Source organism: Notechis scutatus, chromosome 3 (genome assembly GCF_049901735.1).
Source record: "Notechis scutatus isolate UNSWTSFEM ecotype Mainland chromosome 3, rNotScu1.2, whole genome shotgun sequence".
NCBI classification, from domain to species: domain Eukaryota; kingdom Metazoa; phylum Chordata; class Lepidosauria; order Squamata; family Elapidae; genus Notechis; species Notechis scutatus.
In genome coordinates this window covers 17107874-17122566 of record NC_142011.1, presented here as the reverse complement: position 1 = coordinate 17122566, position 14693 = coordinate 17107874, and the positions used below count along the sequence as shown (strand labels likewise).

At 40.9% G+C, this 14693-nt stretch overlaps 1 protein-coding gene across 2 annotated transcripts in view; it reads right to left on the bottom strand.

Moving 5' to 3' along the window:
• BMP7 (bone morphogenetic protein 7) overlaps positions 1 to 14685 on the bottom strand; it is a 90958-nt gene extending 76273 nt beyond the window's left edge. The window contains exon 1 of one of the 2 annotated variants that reach the window (XM_026664941.2): positions 13736 to 14685. In XM_026664941.2, the coding sequence (XP_026520726.1) occupies positions 13736 to 14162 (427 nt within the window). In that variant the 5' untranslated portion in view covers positions 14163 to 14685. The remainder of the gene's footprint in view (positions 1 to 13735) is intronic. The other variant, XM_026664940.2, reaches the window with a different exon arrangement.
• Between the last annotated feature and the right edge of the window lie 8 nt (positions 14686 to 14693).

Sequence of the window (14693 nt, the reverse complement as noted above, 5' to 3'; positions counted from 1 at the left end):
ATGGTAGACAATCTAATGTGCTTGTAGAAGATGACCAGGCTGAGCCCAAGGAAAGGGTCAAATGCTTTGTAAATCCCTGCCTGCCCACAATAGATTTAAGTCCAGCCCACCTTGAATGCCTCTCTTATCTCCCACACATTTCACTTGACTACTAGTTAATCAGATTCTTGTAGAAAGCTTGCAATAAATCTTTATATTGATTTGAATTGCCTGAATCTCCTGATTTTCCCGATACTTCGCTGTGTTTCTCATTTAGCTTACTCCTTACTTACTTTGCCAATCAGATTTGTGGTTTTACTACCTGGTGCAGAATGGAGTTATATGATCCAACTCCAATCTTATAGGAATCGTAATTCTAGGGAATACTAGCTGCCTAAGTGCCTATCCCCAAGCCAGGACTGAGAAACTGATGACTTCTAGATTGTGGTTGAAATCCAAATCCCATCAGCAATAAATGCAAATTACCAAGGGGCAGAGAGTCACTTTTCAGAGTGAGATGGGAGGCATATAAGTTTAATACATACATACATACATACATGCTGCAAACATAGGAACACTGGAGAACCACACACTGTGAAGTTCTCATCCGTTCTAAGTTCTTATGATTTCTACACTCTGACACAAAGCAAAAGTACCTATTGGCTTATTCTTATTAATATCATGCGTTCTGTTAGAAGGATAACATAATTTTGTACACTGAATCTCTCTTTCATTTCAATCTCTAGGGGGTTATAAATCCCAGGTTATAAGGAACCGATTCAACGTCCAGGCTTTCAAAGCAAGCAGAGAAGCTTAAAAGGGTAGCCAGGGGGGTGGGCGGGGGGGATGTTTATCCTGAGGTATAGACCGCATCATGTGATCCTTGGCCTTTTCAGGGCCAAGATTTAATCTGCTTTGTTTCAAGTGGGAAATGCGCAAAGATCAAATAAGTTCAAATGCAGGTCAAATATCTTTCAGAAATTCTTTTGATTTATACAAGCAGGAAAATGCCATTTAAGAAGGGCGAATATGAAAGGGTTACTACAAACACAGCTGTATATATACTCCAACATCTGAAGCGCTCTAAAGTGTGGGGGGGGAGATTTGAGGGGGAGAGAAACTTTGCGACATCTATATTAACCTTTGGCTGCACACCAAGGAAGGCCTGTAGTGAGATGGAATGCAAGGCAGCTTTTCCAAATTTTAACACAAGCCAGGTTACAGCTGCAAATGCTTGTCCCCTTACATTCCCTTCACAAAGTAATCCCCAAAAGAGGGTGCACCCCCCTCCTTTCTCCTACACGGTTGTAGAAGGAAAACGCTACTACCCCAGAGTGCTAAAAGCTTGTTATTAAATGGGGCAAGGAGATGGCTTTTCTGGTGCCAAACACTTGTCAGGGGGAAAAGACGAGGGAGAGAAAGAGGCTGCCAGATGGTATGAAGTAAACTGAACCTCCAGGGTTTCTTAAGCATCTTCGTTTACATGGACCGAAAGCCACTTTTCTATGCTCTTTCCAAGAATGACTAATTTTCCCATTCCCACCTCTCTCACTTACTCACTTAGTCAAGCATTTAACCACAATTTTAAAGTTGTCAATGAAGCAACTGGAGTTGACAGTATTTTTCACTGAGGCTGGGTCTGAAAGGAAACCATCAAAGACCTGCAGATATTTTCAGCAGCTTGCTCCAAGCAGGTGGGAAAGCACTGCAGGCAGCTGTTTGTGGAAACCTTGTTAAATTTAAGACCAAGAAGGCTGTGGAATGAGGGGGAGGGAAGAGGAAAAAAAACTCCCATACCAATCTTCTTTCAATCCAAACAAAAGTAGATTTGCTCAAACGAACCACAAAAAAAAATTAGCAAACCTTTACAAAGGGCTCATCAGAATAGCAACGACCATTCATAAATCTGCCAGAATGATATTTCATTGCAACCAGATCACTAAAATCACCTGTGTGAGTTTATATTATTCTTTTATTATTAATGAAAATTAATGAGGTGTAGATCTGTTGCATGAGGTCTCCAGCTGATGCAGAAAAATCTGTTTTCCTCCTCCTCCTCCTCCTCCTCCTATCATCCCAGATCATTCCATGAAGGTGTCTTCCCTTGAAGGTTATGGACTATAATTTACCACATTGCGTGCAGTGCATGCTGGTAGCTAGGGTGGTTTGCAACTTCCCAGTGTAGGGCTTAAAAGAGATGTGCTGGCGCATGGTTAGAGTGCAGTATTGCAGGCTACTTCTGCCAGCAGTTCGGCAGTTCGATTCTCACCGGCTCAGGGTTGACTCATCCTTCTGAGGTGGGTAAAATAAGGACCCAGATTGTTGGGGGCAATCTGCTGACTCTGTAAACCGCTTAGAGAGAGCTGTAAAGCACTGTGAAGCAGTAATGCTATTGCTGTTAAAGAGAATGATTGGCCCAAAGTTACTCAGTTGCCTGCTCTAGGCCTAAAGGATCATTGGAATCTTGTTCTTTCCACTCCTAGTCCAACTTCTTAACTGCTCTATTCACTGGCTCTCAATAACTGCTTCTCTGTCCCAGTGTTATGTTCTATGGAATAGCTTCCCAAAGGAATTCGGACAGCTCCAACCCCTCTAACCTTCTGAAAGGCGTCTTCATAGACTCTATGTTTTGGGATCCTGCAACATTATTAGGTCTTCTCTATCATCGCAGACGATTTTGTTCCTGCTGGGAGAGATTTCTTCCCATCACCTGCTTTTCACTTCTGCTTACAATTTCAGGATTTCTCTGTTTCCTCTGAGAAGCAATCCTTTTTCCCTTCCTTCGGTTGTTCTGCATTCTTTTCTAGCAGGCAAGTTCAAGCTGGTTCCCAAGAGCCGTGGCAAAACAATAATTACCAGTGGTAACAAACATTATACTCACAAGCTCCAGCTTCCCACCACCTGCTCCAAATGACAGAACCTGTAGTCCAGGAGTTTTGGCTTCAGTCTGACTCTTGATTCAGTAATGGACACTTCTGCTATGAGGCGTTCTATTGATAACATTGGGAGTATTTGCTGCCACAGAGACTTTCATAATGCGCAGCTGCCTTTTCCAAGGCAACAATAATAGTAATAATAAATGCATATGCTGCCCGACTTCCAGCAACTCTGGGCAGTTAAGATGATGACCTCCAGACTGTGTTGGTTTGGCATCTTCTGGACATTCTTCTGGATTTCCTGGACTTTCCAGCTATCATGGACAAAGAGGAAGGTATCTGGAATTTGCAACTGATGCAAAATGCAGTAGTTTGGCTATTAATTGATACAAGATACCAGGATGACACAATATCCCTATTGAAAGATCTGCTGTTGTTGCCAATTGTTCTCTAAGGACAAGAGCAGTGTTTCCCAACCTTAGCAACTTTAAGACTTGTGGACTTCAACCCCCAGAATTCCTCAGGCCTTCTGGCTGGGGAATTCTGGGAGTTGAAGTCCATCTATCTTAAAGTTGCCACAGTTGGGAAACACTAATTTAGAGTATAGATTTGACCTTTAGCTCTCAAAAACATATTAGAGCCTGACCACCTGAGGGACCACTTTTCCATTATGAACTTGCTTAGATGTTAACATCTGCAGGGGAGGCCCCACTGAAAAGGTCATTGCTGTCAAATATCCGTTTAGGACAGAGGCCCTTCTGTACTGGTTTTAGAATGAACTCACTTCAGAGTTTATCTGTTTATTTACAGTTTTCATAGCTGAGCCTACTCAGAAGACTACCTAGGTTATAATGCCAAACAATACAGAAATTAAAAACACCTCTGGTGATCAACTAGGGTTAAAAACTCATTGGAGTTGTTTGGGAATGCTTTTCAAAATAAGTTAGACAGATTCAGCAGATCTCTAGTGCTCCAAAATATGACAGCCACAATGTCAAAGTAAACTACATTTCACTCTGCCTGTAGAAAACCTATACAGATATTGGGCAGTTTTCATTGTGTGATATAAAAGCAGTTTACCCCTCCCTTCAAGCTCTAGGGTCTGTCTGTTCCCTATCTTACCATTTAAATTTTAATATTTTGTACTGTTTTTAGAAGAATTCGACCAGACATTTTGATTTCTGTTCTGAGCAAACAGGATGGGGTTAGGGTTTGAATTATTGTTACTGTTATTGTTATGGTACCATTTTTGCTTTCTAGTACAGCATTCTTTTCTTTAGGAAACTGGTTTCTCCAGAAGGCTTCTACAATTAGACTTTTCCCCCATGAGAAGCACTGCTTCACACTGCAGCTCCCATCATCCCAATCAAGCATGGATACCAGCTTGAAAAAGACTTATATGAAAAATGAATTAGAAACACATTTGCATGTGAAGGGGGAGAAAGAAAGCTGGATTCTCAAGAATAACCACTTTCATTCAAGCCAGTTCCCCCAAGATTTCTATGACTACAAGTCCAACATCCAAAGAACGCCACATTGAAGGAACCAAAATCATTGCAAGCCTCCATTTATTCCAGAAAGTGTATAGGTTTCAGTCTGGGTGTGTCCTGAATGCAAAAAGAAACATCTTATGTTCTTCCACCTCTCCTCAGCTATTTGCATATTGTGTATGAAGGGTGCAGGTGGTATGAGTCTCTACTTTCATGGAAAAGTTTTATTTCCTTGTGGCTCTAGGAAAGCCAACAATCTGAAGAATTGCTTGGGGCCTGTTTTGAAGTAAAGGAAGCAAACCATGGTTGCTAGGCAACAGCCAAGCACTTGCTAACTGTTCTTATGGAATTTCACAACAATGGGATCAATCCAGGTGATGTTCTCTTCCCAACTACCCTACTTCGCCAATTTATAAGAAGCAATACCAATGTGATGAGACTGGGAAACTTGTAGCTTTCCCTACCTGGCAGACTATTTTACCTTTCTCCATCCCTGTGTTTGCTGGATCTCAACCCAAGAATGTAGACTACACCAAATCTACAGAAGTCTAAAACTACTTTTATTAATGTGGACTACAGTAACAGAATCTTGTTAAATCTGATTATGCTTTGCCTCCTCCCTTTCTTTATATGCACGTGGACTGGTGGGGGGATCTGTTTGACATGTTTATGCATACTTTCTCCTTGATTTGGACTCAACCTCTGTTTTGGTCCTTAACCTCTGTTTTGATCTGCTTATCCACAAGTACCATATATACAGGATATATGGGTACTTTTAAAAAGCTAAAGGAATATTGTACGTACAGATTTACCAACAAGGTCATCCTCTTTACTCACAAGTACAATATATATATATAGGATATATGGGTACTTTAAAAAAACCTAAGGGAATATAGTCAGAAGTGGTATTCACCCAGTTCTTACAGGTTCTGGAGAACTGGTAGCAGAAATGTTGAGTAGTTTGAAGAACCGGCAAATACCACCTCTGACTGGCCCCGCCCCCATCTATTTGCTGCCTCCCGAGTCCCAGCTGATTGGCTGGATCTTCTTTTGTTGCCCTATACAGGAGAACGGAGCTGGAAAGCAGGTTAGTGGGGTGGCAAGAAAGATGGAAAGCATGAAATAAATAAGTTGGGAGTGTTTCTGGATTTCCATAAGTACAACATCATACACATAGGTATGCATGTATTCACTTCACATAATTCCCTTCTGAGCAAACCAATGTGTAATGGTGTGTGGAAAGACCTTGGGAGACAGGGTGAAGAGAGGCTGCCTGGGGAATAATCAGATAAAAGACAGCATAGCCTGCAGCTGAATAATGAATGGGTGGGACAAGAGATGCAGAAGGGATTCTCCCTAGTTTCTCAGGCTACAGCTAGTCCTCAACTTACAACCACAATTGAGCCCAAAATTTATGTTGTTAAATGAGAAAATTGTTAAGTGAGGTCTGCCCCATTTTACAACTTTTCCTGCCACCATTGTTAAGTGAATCGTTGATATTAAGTTAGTAATCTGGTTGTTAAAGTGAATCTGGTTTCCCCATTGACTTTGCTTGTCAGAAGGTTGCAAAGGGTTATCACATGACCCAGGAATGTAAATCACGTGACCACGGGGATGCTGATGGTTGTTAAGTGTGAAAAATGGTCATAACTCACTTTTTTTCCAGCGCCATTGTAACTTCGAACGGACACTAAATGAACTCTTGTAAGTTGAGAACTAGCAGTATTAAGATGATGATGGGAGCAATGTGCTTTCAGGCTTGCAATATTCTGTTCATGTAATTTTACAATAAAGTAATGTTTTCTGAATGATCTACCTGGTAAGGATGACACAATATGGATGACTAAGGAAATTAGTGGCATAAGAAAAGCAATTATAGCTAAATCTAATATTCACTCTTCTATATACCACTTCACATACTGTCTTTTGTTCTTCTCAATTCTTTTTTTTTTTTTTTTTGAGGATCTTGTCAACTCCATCCAATCATAATCATTCTTCTTTCATCCTGTTTACTGTGTACATAGTACTTGTCTATTAGCCCATCCATGATTAAGCTGACCGTTAAATTTTTAGCCAAAATACCATGTAAAATGTGCCAACTATGGATAAGCTGACCTTTGAAAATTGACTTACCTGTAGATTTTCATCATACTTTGGTTAAAAATTCAAGAATCTACTTATCCACAGATGGGCTTTATACACAAATATATACAGGATATGAGTACTTCAAAAAAAGCTAAGGGAATATTATATATATTCATATATAAGCTCATCCACAAATAAGGTGAATGCTACTCAAATACACCTCAAGTTTTATCTACAATGGACTGTGTTCTCCCAGGGTAGCAAGTAGGCCCATATCAATTCTTTTATATGCTGATGATGCAACATCTACTCCACAATGCAAATGAGCCAAAGGTGAAAGTTTCCGGCCCGTGATTGATGTTGCAGAGAATAAAAATCCATTATCAAAAGAAAAAGCAGTGGTGTTCACTGAACAGCTGCCCAATTACAACCATAGTTGGAAAATAAATAATTGATATTTAAGTAGAACAAATCAACGATTTTAAATATTTGGGAATCATATTTAAATCCTTTGGTACTGGGAGGAAGCAGATAAAAACTGCTTGTGATTGGGCATTTAAGATCACTAATGAAATTCTTTGCTTTGCCAGTTATAAAGTGGCATCCAGTAACTCATCATTATACATATTTAACTGAAGATGCTTTATACCGGCACTTCTTTCTTCACATGCTTCATTCAGGCTTCCAAACTCAATCAAAGGATAAAATCTGAACCTATAACATTGAATCCACAAATTAATTCCTTTGTTGATTTACCTTTCCCAGGCCTGAAGTATAACCTGTATCTGCCTTTCCCCACAATACTTATAGATACTTACAGACTTACCAGAAGTAAACACCAGTTTCTGGCAAAAAAATAAATCAGAAATCATGATCCCATGACCACAAGACATTGAAAAGGCCATTAATGAGGACCAGTTGCCAAGTGCCCACAATATGATCATGTAACTATGGAAAGTGGAGGGGGGGCAGCCATCAGGTTATAAGTAGCTTTTTCTGGGTTCACTGTAACTTTTAATGGTTGCTAAGTGACCGTCACAAGTCGAAAACTGCCTGTATTCCTCTTTTTAATAATCTCCATCATTTGTTCTCCCGTTATTTGATAGCAACCCAGTTTTCATATTGATTGTGCTCCGTCATTCAATCCGGCAAGTTATTCCTATGATAAACGTTCCAGATTTGAGCACTTCTATGCTTAGAATTTCTAGAGGTAGCAAGTAGGATGACAAAGATGGATATCACAACTGGAAGGCACTAAAAAGGAAGAAATTCAGTGAATGAGTATAATGGTTGTATAGCACAAAGATATCTGGAGGATACTTGATTGAAAAAGTCAGAATTATGCATTAACCTATTCCCCATCTCATGATTCTCCATCCACAGTTTAAAGAATATGGAGAACAAAAGCAATATAGATAGTCTTCAATTTACAACAGTACGCTTAGTGACTGTTCGAATTACAATGGCACTGAACAAAGTGACTTATGACCGTTTTTCATACTTACAACTATTGCAGCATCCCCATGGTCACATGGTCAAAATTCAGATGTTTGGCAACTGGTTCATATTTGTGACGGTTGCGGTGTCCCAGAGTCATGTGATCACTTTTTGCGACCTTCTGATAAACAGAGTCATTGAGGAAGCCAGGTTCACTTCACAACCATGACACTAACTTAACCACTACAGTGATTCACTTAAAACTGTGGCAAGGAAGGTCGCAAAATGGGGAAAAATTCACTTAACAAATGTCTCACTTAGCATAGAAATTTTGGGCTCAGCTGTGGTCGTAAGTCTACCAGGATCAGAAATGGGCTGTTGACTAGTCATCAAATACTCATAGCAGCCTCAATAAGCCAACCTCTGCAATTCACTTGTTCTCCAGAAACTGCTTTCATACTCCAAATCAGCTTGGCAGACAACCTGCAAATACTGTTTACACTCTTCTACTGACAATGAAACTTGGTTCTATAAGCCTCACCATCCCAAAAGCCTATCTCAAAAATCAAAATGTTCAAAGTGATATTTCAGAAGACCTGCACGTTACTGGAAAAATGGACAGTATAGGCTGACAATTTTAATTCTGTAAAAAAAAACAGAGCCACCATCAATCAGATCTTGGTATCTTTACAAAATTAATCTATGGGTTCTTGGGGAGAAACAAAGATGATATATAACCCATACAGGGAGGGAGGTTAGTGACAGACAGACAAACAGACAGACAGACAGATAGATGATAGATAAGACAGATTGATAGATACGATAGATAGATTGAAAGATAAATAGATTTTTGAAATACCATTGGTTATAAGGAAATACTATTTTTTCTGCTTCCTTTTTTGATAACTTCATATTGTATATCTTCTCCACAGCTGTTCCAATTTCACTACATGTAGTTGTTGATTTACAACTGTTAGTTTAGCAGCCTTACAACAGCACTGAAAAAAGTTACACACAGTCAGTCTTCACAACAAAGCAGCCAGCTTGCTTAGCAACAAAATTCTGGTCTCAATTCTGGAGGACTACCTATAACCACCCTGTACCTTACATATAGCATGACAGAATGACAGAATTACTTAACCACAGCAAGAAGAAAAAAAAATAAGCACCATTTATTCCTCCTTTATCTTTTGATGCTTCTTTACAACTTACAAAGCCGCTCTGTCTTTTTTTATAAAGGGTTATTTGTTCCTAATACAAAATCTTTTAAATCTTCACCAATCCCTGCAAAGCTCACCCACTTTGCACCTTCTTGAAAACTCATTCTTTAGCTCTTAGTAGCTGAGGCAAAGAAAAGTGAGAAAAAGATGTAATTTAAAACACAAACACACACACACACACATACAGAGAGAGACAGAGAGAGAGAGAAAGAGAGAGAATAAGTTACACTGAATTATTTCAAATATAGAGTTGCTTTATTTCAGCCTTTTAACGACATGCAACCTTTTTAGGGCTATAACAGTTCCTCACCGCAATACATTTTCAGTTTTGTGTTATGACACTTCTCTGCTGCAATAGTTCAACATATGTAACAAGACCCTACCTGAGAAACACAATGCCCGCAAGGGTATCTTTTTTCTCAACCATGGCACAGTTTAATACAGAGGCTGCAATTTTGAAAGATTGCTATAGAAAGCTTTCAATTAAAAGAGGAGGGAAATCTCCCTGACAATAGATCTTCTAATTTTCACTGTCAATAGAAATCTGTAGGCTCCAAAACAGGTGCTGGGCTTGACTATATAGTCTGGTGAGCTATGAGTCTAATTCATTTAAAAGTCTATAAACAAGATGGCCTTTGTCCTACAGAGATGAAAGACCTGCAGCTATAATGGGATGAAAGGTGTACACAAGGATGAAGAAAGCTATTAGAGATCTATGTCCTTTCTTGAACATGCCCTGGCATGCATTCTTGACAAGGGAACAAACCCATGCAGAGAAAACTCACTTCATTCCACCTGCCTATGTGAAAACTACTGAATCTTTCCTATCAGTTTACTAGTGAAAAGCCACACTAACGGAGAGAAAATATCACTATGATAGAATCATTATTTCCAGAACAGCATGTTTCCTACTACAGTGTGTAGCCCAATCCATATTAGTGGCATAACTAAATGGATTAGTTTTCCATGGTTTGAGAAGGGGGAGGTTTATATGATTTCCCATAGATGCAATGTTTGTCAACCTTGGTAGTTTGGAGATGTGTGGACTGCAATGCCCAAAATTCCCCAGCCAGGTATGCTGGGAAACACTATGCTATTCTACTTTTTCTAGAACTGTGTTCACACCATACATTTAATTCAGTTTAATGCTCAGGACTTATACTATCATAACATCATAAACTTGGATAATTTTAGATTTTACTTAAAAGATGTATGTGTGTGTGTGACTTCACCTGCTCTGTGAAGCTCACACGTTGGGTTATGTTTGGTTCACTGGAGTGTGTGATAGTAAAAGTGCATGAATTCAGTACTAGAATAATTCACACAGAATCTGAGGGAACGGTTTAGGAACAAGGATTTTCTTCCCCATCCAAATTCACATGGACTAAGTTAGTTCAGACCACAACCAGTTTTTACCAGTTGATTTCAGTGTTTCTCAACTTTGTCAGCTTGAAGATGTATGGACTTCAACTCCCAGAATTCCCTAGTCAGCATGCTGGCTGGGAAATTCGGGAAGATGAGAACCACACGTCTAAAGGTTACCAAGGGTGAGAAATATTGGTTGATTGCATACATGTGTCATGACAGAACAAGTCTCCAACTTATAGAAATATATCCTGCATAGAAATATAATATAATGCACTATGAACTATGCATTGATTTATACAGTAACAAAGAAACTGAAATATATAAATTGTGCCAAATAAGGATAATTAAGATCTCCCTATTCAGTGTTTCACTTAAAATTGCTTAAACTTTCATGTAGGCTAAGTTCACACATTATGTTAACTCATAATGTGGTTAGTTTGGCTTCACTACTCAAATATGCATTCTTAAGGCAACTTTCCCTGGATCATTGTTGACCAGGTATGTTGGCCTTCACCACCCAGAATTTCCATCCAGCTTGATTAAAGAGGTTTTAAGCCAGCTTCCCTTCATTTGACTGTCCATGAAACATTTTCCAAAACTATCTTGTGTTAGTCAACTTTCTTAGCAGGGTGGACATTTGGAGAATCAGACAGTAAGCCCTAGGCCACTGCACCTCATGTTGCAATAAGAAAGAAGAATCCGGCTATCATTTGTGGCATTTCATATGCAAAGGGTGTGTCCCTCTTTATGGCTTTGTTTAGGCCAAGCTGGGTGGTTGGGGAAGGGGGAATCGTTTAAAGTTCTCTCTGTTCTGAACTTCTATAAAGATTTGGTGTGGATTCAGAGACATCCAATCTGTACATGTGGTGGTTTCACAGACAACACGTGATCTAGGCTAAAAACAGATACACAGAAACTCGTACCTATAATTATACATTTTAAATAGAACTTTGCCCTAAAGAGTATTCTACTCAAATCCAGCTGGTTTATTCAACCCCATTAACAAACAAAGAGAAACCCCCATGAATAATATCTCTCAATTTTTTTAAAAAAAGTCAGCTTAGCCAAACTGAAAAGTGACAAATTTCCTTTAATTTGTTTTAACCCGTTGCCATGTGCTCAGGCTTTGCTCATTACAAAGCCACAGCAAACAAGGAATTATCAGCAAATATTTCTTAGGTCATTAAGTTCCAAATCCACAACCTGCTTTGCCTCCCCCCCCCAAAAAAAAAGCAAACCTTTTCCTCATCTGAAAAAGTGCATCATGTGTAATGAGTTTGTGGACTACAAACCAGACTGAAAAGAATTTCGTTGAATAAAGCAAGCTAGCTTTTTAGAACAGCTCTGAGCTTTCTTCTTTCCACTGGGATTTTTCCATTTATAGATGCTTCTGCAGCAACTCCACTGCTCTTCAACACGATCCAAATCCTTTAACATGTACTACAAGTTGTTACCTAAACCTTGAGATCTCAGACACAGGATTGAACTCACCATCACTGCAAAGTGCTGGGAGAGAGCTAGAAGCGCATATGTGATAAGACTTAAGATAACAATAATCAACTGTTATCTTATGCAAATGTATCTCTGAGCAATTTCCAGAGTGTATACATAAAACTGATTAATTCATTTATGATGCACAACAGTTCATGATAGCAAATAAAACTAGGAGCTCTTTAGACTAATTCTGCACACATCTTGATAAGCAGTTGGTATCTCTTAGCAAACTTTTGTTCACGCTTAACATATATGAGGCTATTTTCACAACCCTGCACTGGATATTTAATTAGTGGATTAGATGAGGCTATGGTATCATCACATTACTCCACAACAAAGATTGCATGTTAGGTTCATATACGTATTTTTAAGTAGAAGAAAGTTCAATTTGTTTGTTTCTAGTTTACATTGAGGAATAAATCTAATGTTTTGGGGGGGGGGGCATAATCAAGATTTCATTATCAGACTCTAACCCAACAATATGCATAAGGAGATTAAAATGCAGAAAATGTCACCTGTCCATTGGATGACACAAGGAGCAAGCAAAGTGTTTGTCCAGTTACGTTATTGCAAGTGTAGAACATAATGGGTTCCGCTATTACAGATTAATTAATTTCACTAGTTAAAAGTCCTGCAATTTGTCATCTTTCCCAGTCCTCTGTTTTCATACACTAAAGGCAATGCCACTCATTCCCAAATCAATGTGTGGTATTGCAACTTTAGATTCATGCAGGTGCACTTTCCAAGGTCCTTTAAGGCCAGCTAATTGCAAGATTTCAAGGGGTAGCTTGAAAAAATATGTAATAGGCTTGAAGAACAGTTAAAGATCACTCAACAATTGGTTACTCATTAATCAGGTGGGGCTCATATCTAGAGGGGAAAGTTGCTGAAATTCAACAAATCCAACAAGTTAACTCTTTTTTTCACTGTCCAGGATATATGGTTGGAATAAATGCACCTTAGTAAGAATCCACATTGATTTACAAAAGGATTTTGGAGATAATAGCTCCCCATAGTTCATGACCCCAACCACGCTTGAGAATATCCACCCTTTTGATCTAATGGTGTCTCTCTACATGTGGTTTTAAGAAATAAAATAAATTCTAGTTCTACCTTCCTAAGTACCAAAATTGGACAGGAGTCCCAATTCACAGATTTGGCCTTCACAACTTCAGGAAGCATACACTGAAGACACCATGCCATTTAGAGACACACTATTGTCCATGTGGTTGATGTGGGGATCCCAGTAACAAAACTATTTTATAATGGTGAGAAAATCTAAGCATTTGAAAAATAGCAAACAAAATTCTTTTCACTTAACAGAGGATCCAAGAAGCTATAAGAAAGGATGGCTTTAAAAAAAATAACAAGTTCAGTTTTTTTACCTGTGAGTAATCAAGTAAAAGTCTGGAAGGAAGATAAACAACAATTCCTGACTGATTCATGCCAGCCATAAAGAGAAAAGAAGGTTGCTGGAAGGCTAGGTTCAGGTTTAAGCAGGCCTTTAATGACCCAATTACTGTGGGTCATTTTTGTTTCCCACAATACTTCTCAGATCAGCATGGGGTGCGGAAGAAGATGGCTGCCTCTGCCAGATCGCCAGGGACCTGCACCTGGGAATCTAGGACAAGTATCCTCAGTGCCCAAAGATCTCTGGTAGGTCACCAGCCTTGGGGCTCCTCGGACCAGGTGCTGGTCCCACCTCCATCAGGTTCTTCCTGGCTTCCCAACAACCACCTTCTCCCAAGCGCTCCCAACCACTTTCCACCATCAGCCAGCGACTCACCCATGTTCACGAAGCTCATGACCATATCTGCCTCGGTGAGGAAATTGCTGTCCTGCAGGCTGGCCAGGGGTGGCCCTTGAGTACTGAAGATAGGCTTGTAAGGGTAGGAGAACCCTTCGCCGCTTTCGCTGGGGCCCTCTTCCTCCACCGACATAGCGTTGTAGAGGTCCAGCATGAACATGGGAGCCGAGTTGTGCTTGCCGTGCAAGTGGGGCCTCGGCCGGTGGGGCAACCCCAGGATGGACAGGATCTCCCGCTGCATCTCCCGGCGCTCCTGGCTCCGGAGCCTCCTGTGGATGAAACTCGAGTGCACCTCGTTCTCCAGGGTGAAGTCCGCCAGGGCGCACCGCAGCTCCAGAGTCCAGAGGAAGATCCAGACGAGCCGGGAGGGAGCCGCCAGCTGCTTGAACCACCCCGCCGCGTGCATCTCCGTCACGGGTGTGTGTGCGTGTGTGTGTAGATCTAGGAAGCCAACGGGCTGAGCGGCGGCGGCGGCGGCGACCGGACGAAAGAGCTGACCATTAAAAAGGGGGGGGCGGGCAGCTGAGCGGAGCGCCCCGCGGAGGGATCACTCGGCTCGGGAGCTGCCCTGGGAAGCCGACCTCGAGGCGCGCATGATAAGCCCGGGCGGTCGCGGCGGGAAGCGGCTCAGTTGGCAAAATTCATACACGGGGGGTGAAAAAAGAAAAAAGAAAGGAGACCGACCCGATCCCCTTCCCCACCTCGCCGCTTCTCGCGGGCACCGCGCTCCTTCGCTCGCTCCGGCCGCTCCAAGTGCTGTGCGCGTCTCGCCGCGAGTCCCGGAGTTTTCCAACTGCAGCTTTTGCCGAAGCAACAGGCGGCAGCTCGGGGCTTAGTGGGCGGAGCTCGCTTCTCTTGCCTCGCTGCCTCCCCAAAATGTCTGGGAGTCAAGCCGCAGGAGCGAGTCAAGTCTCTTTCCTCGCCGGGCTCCGACGTC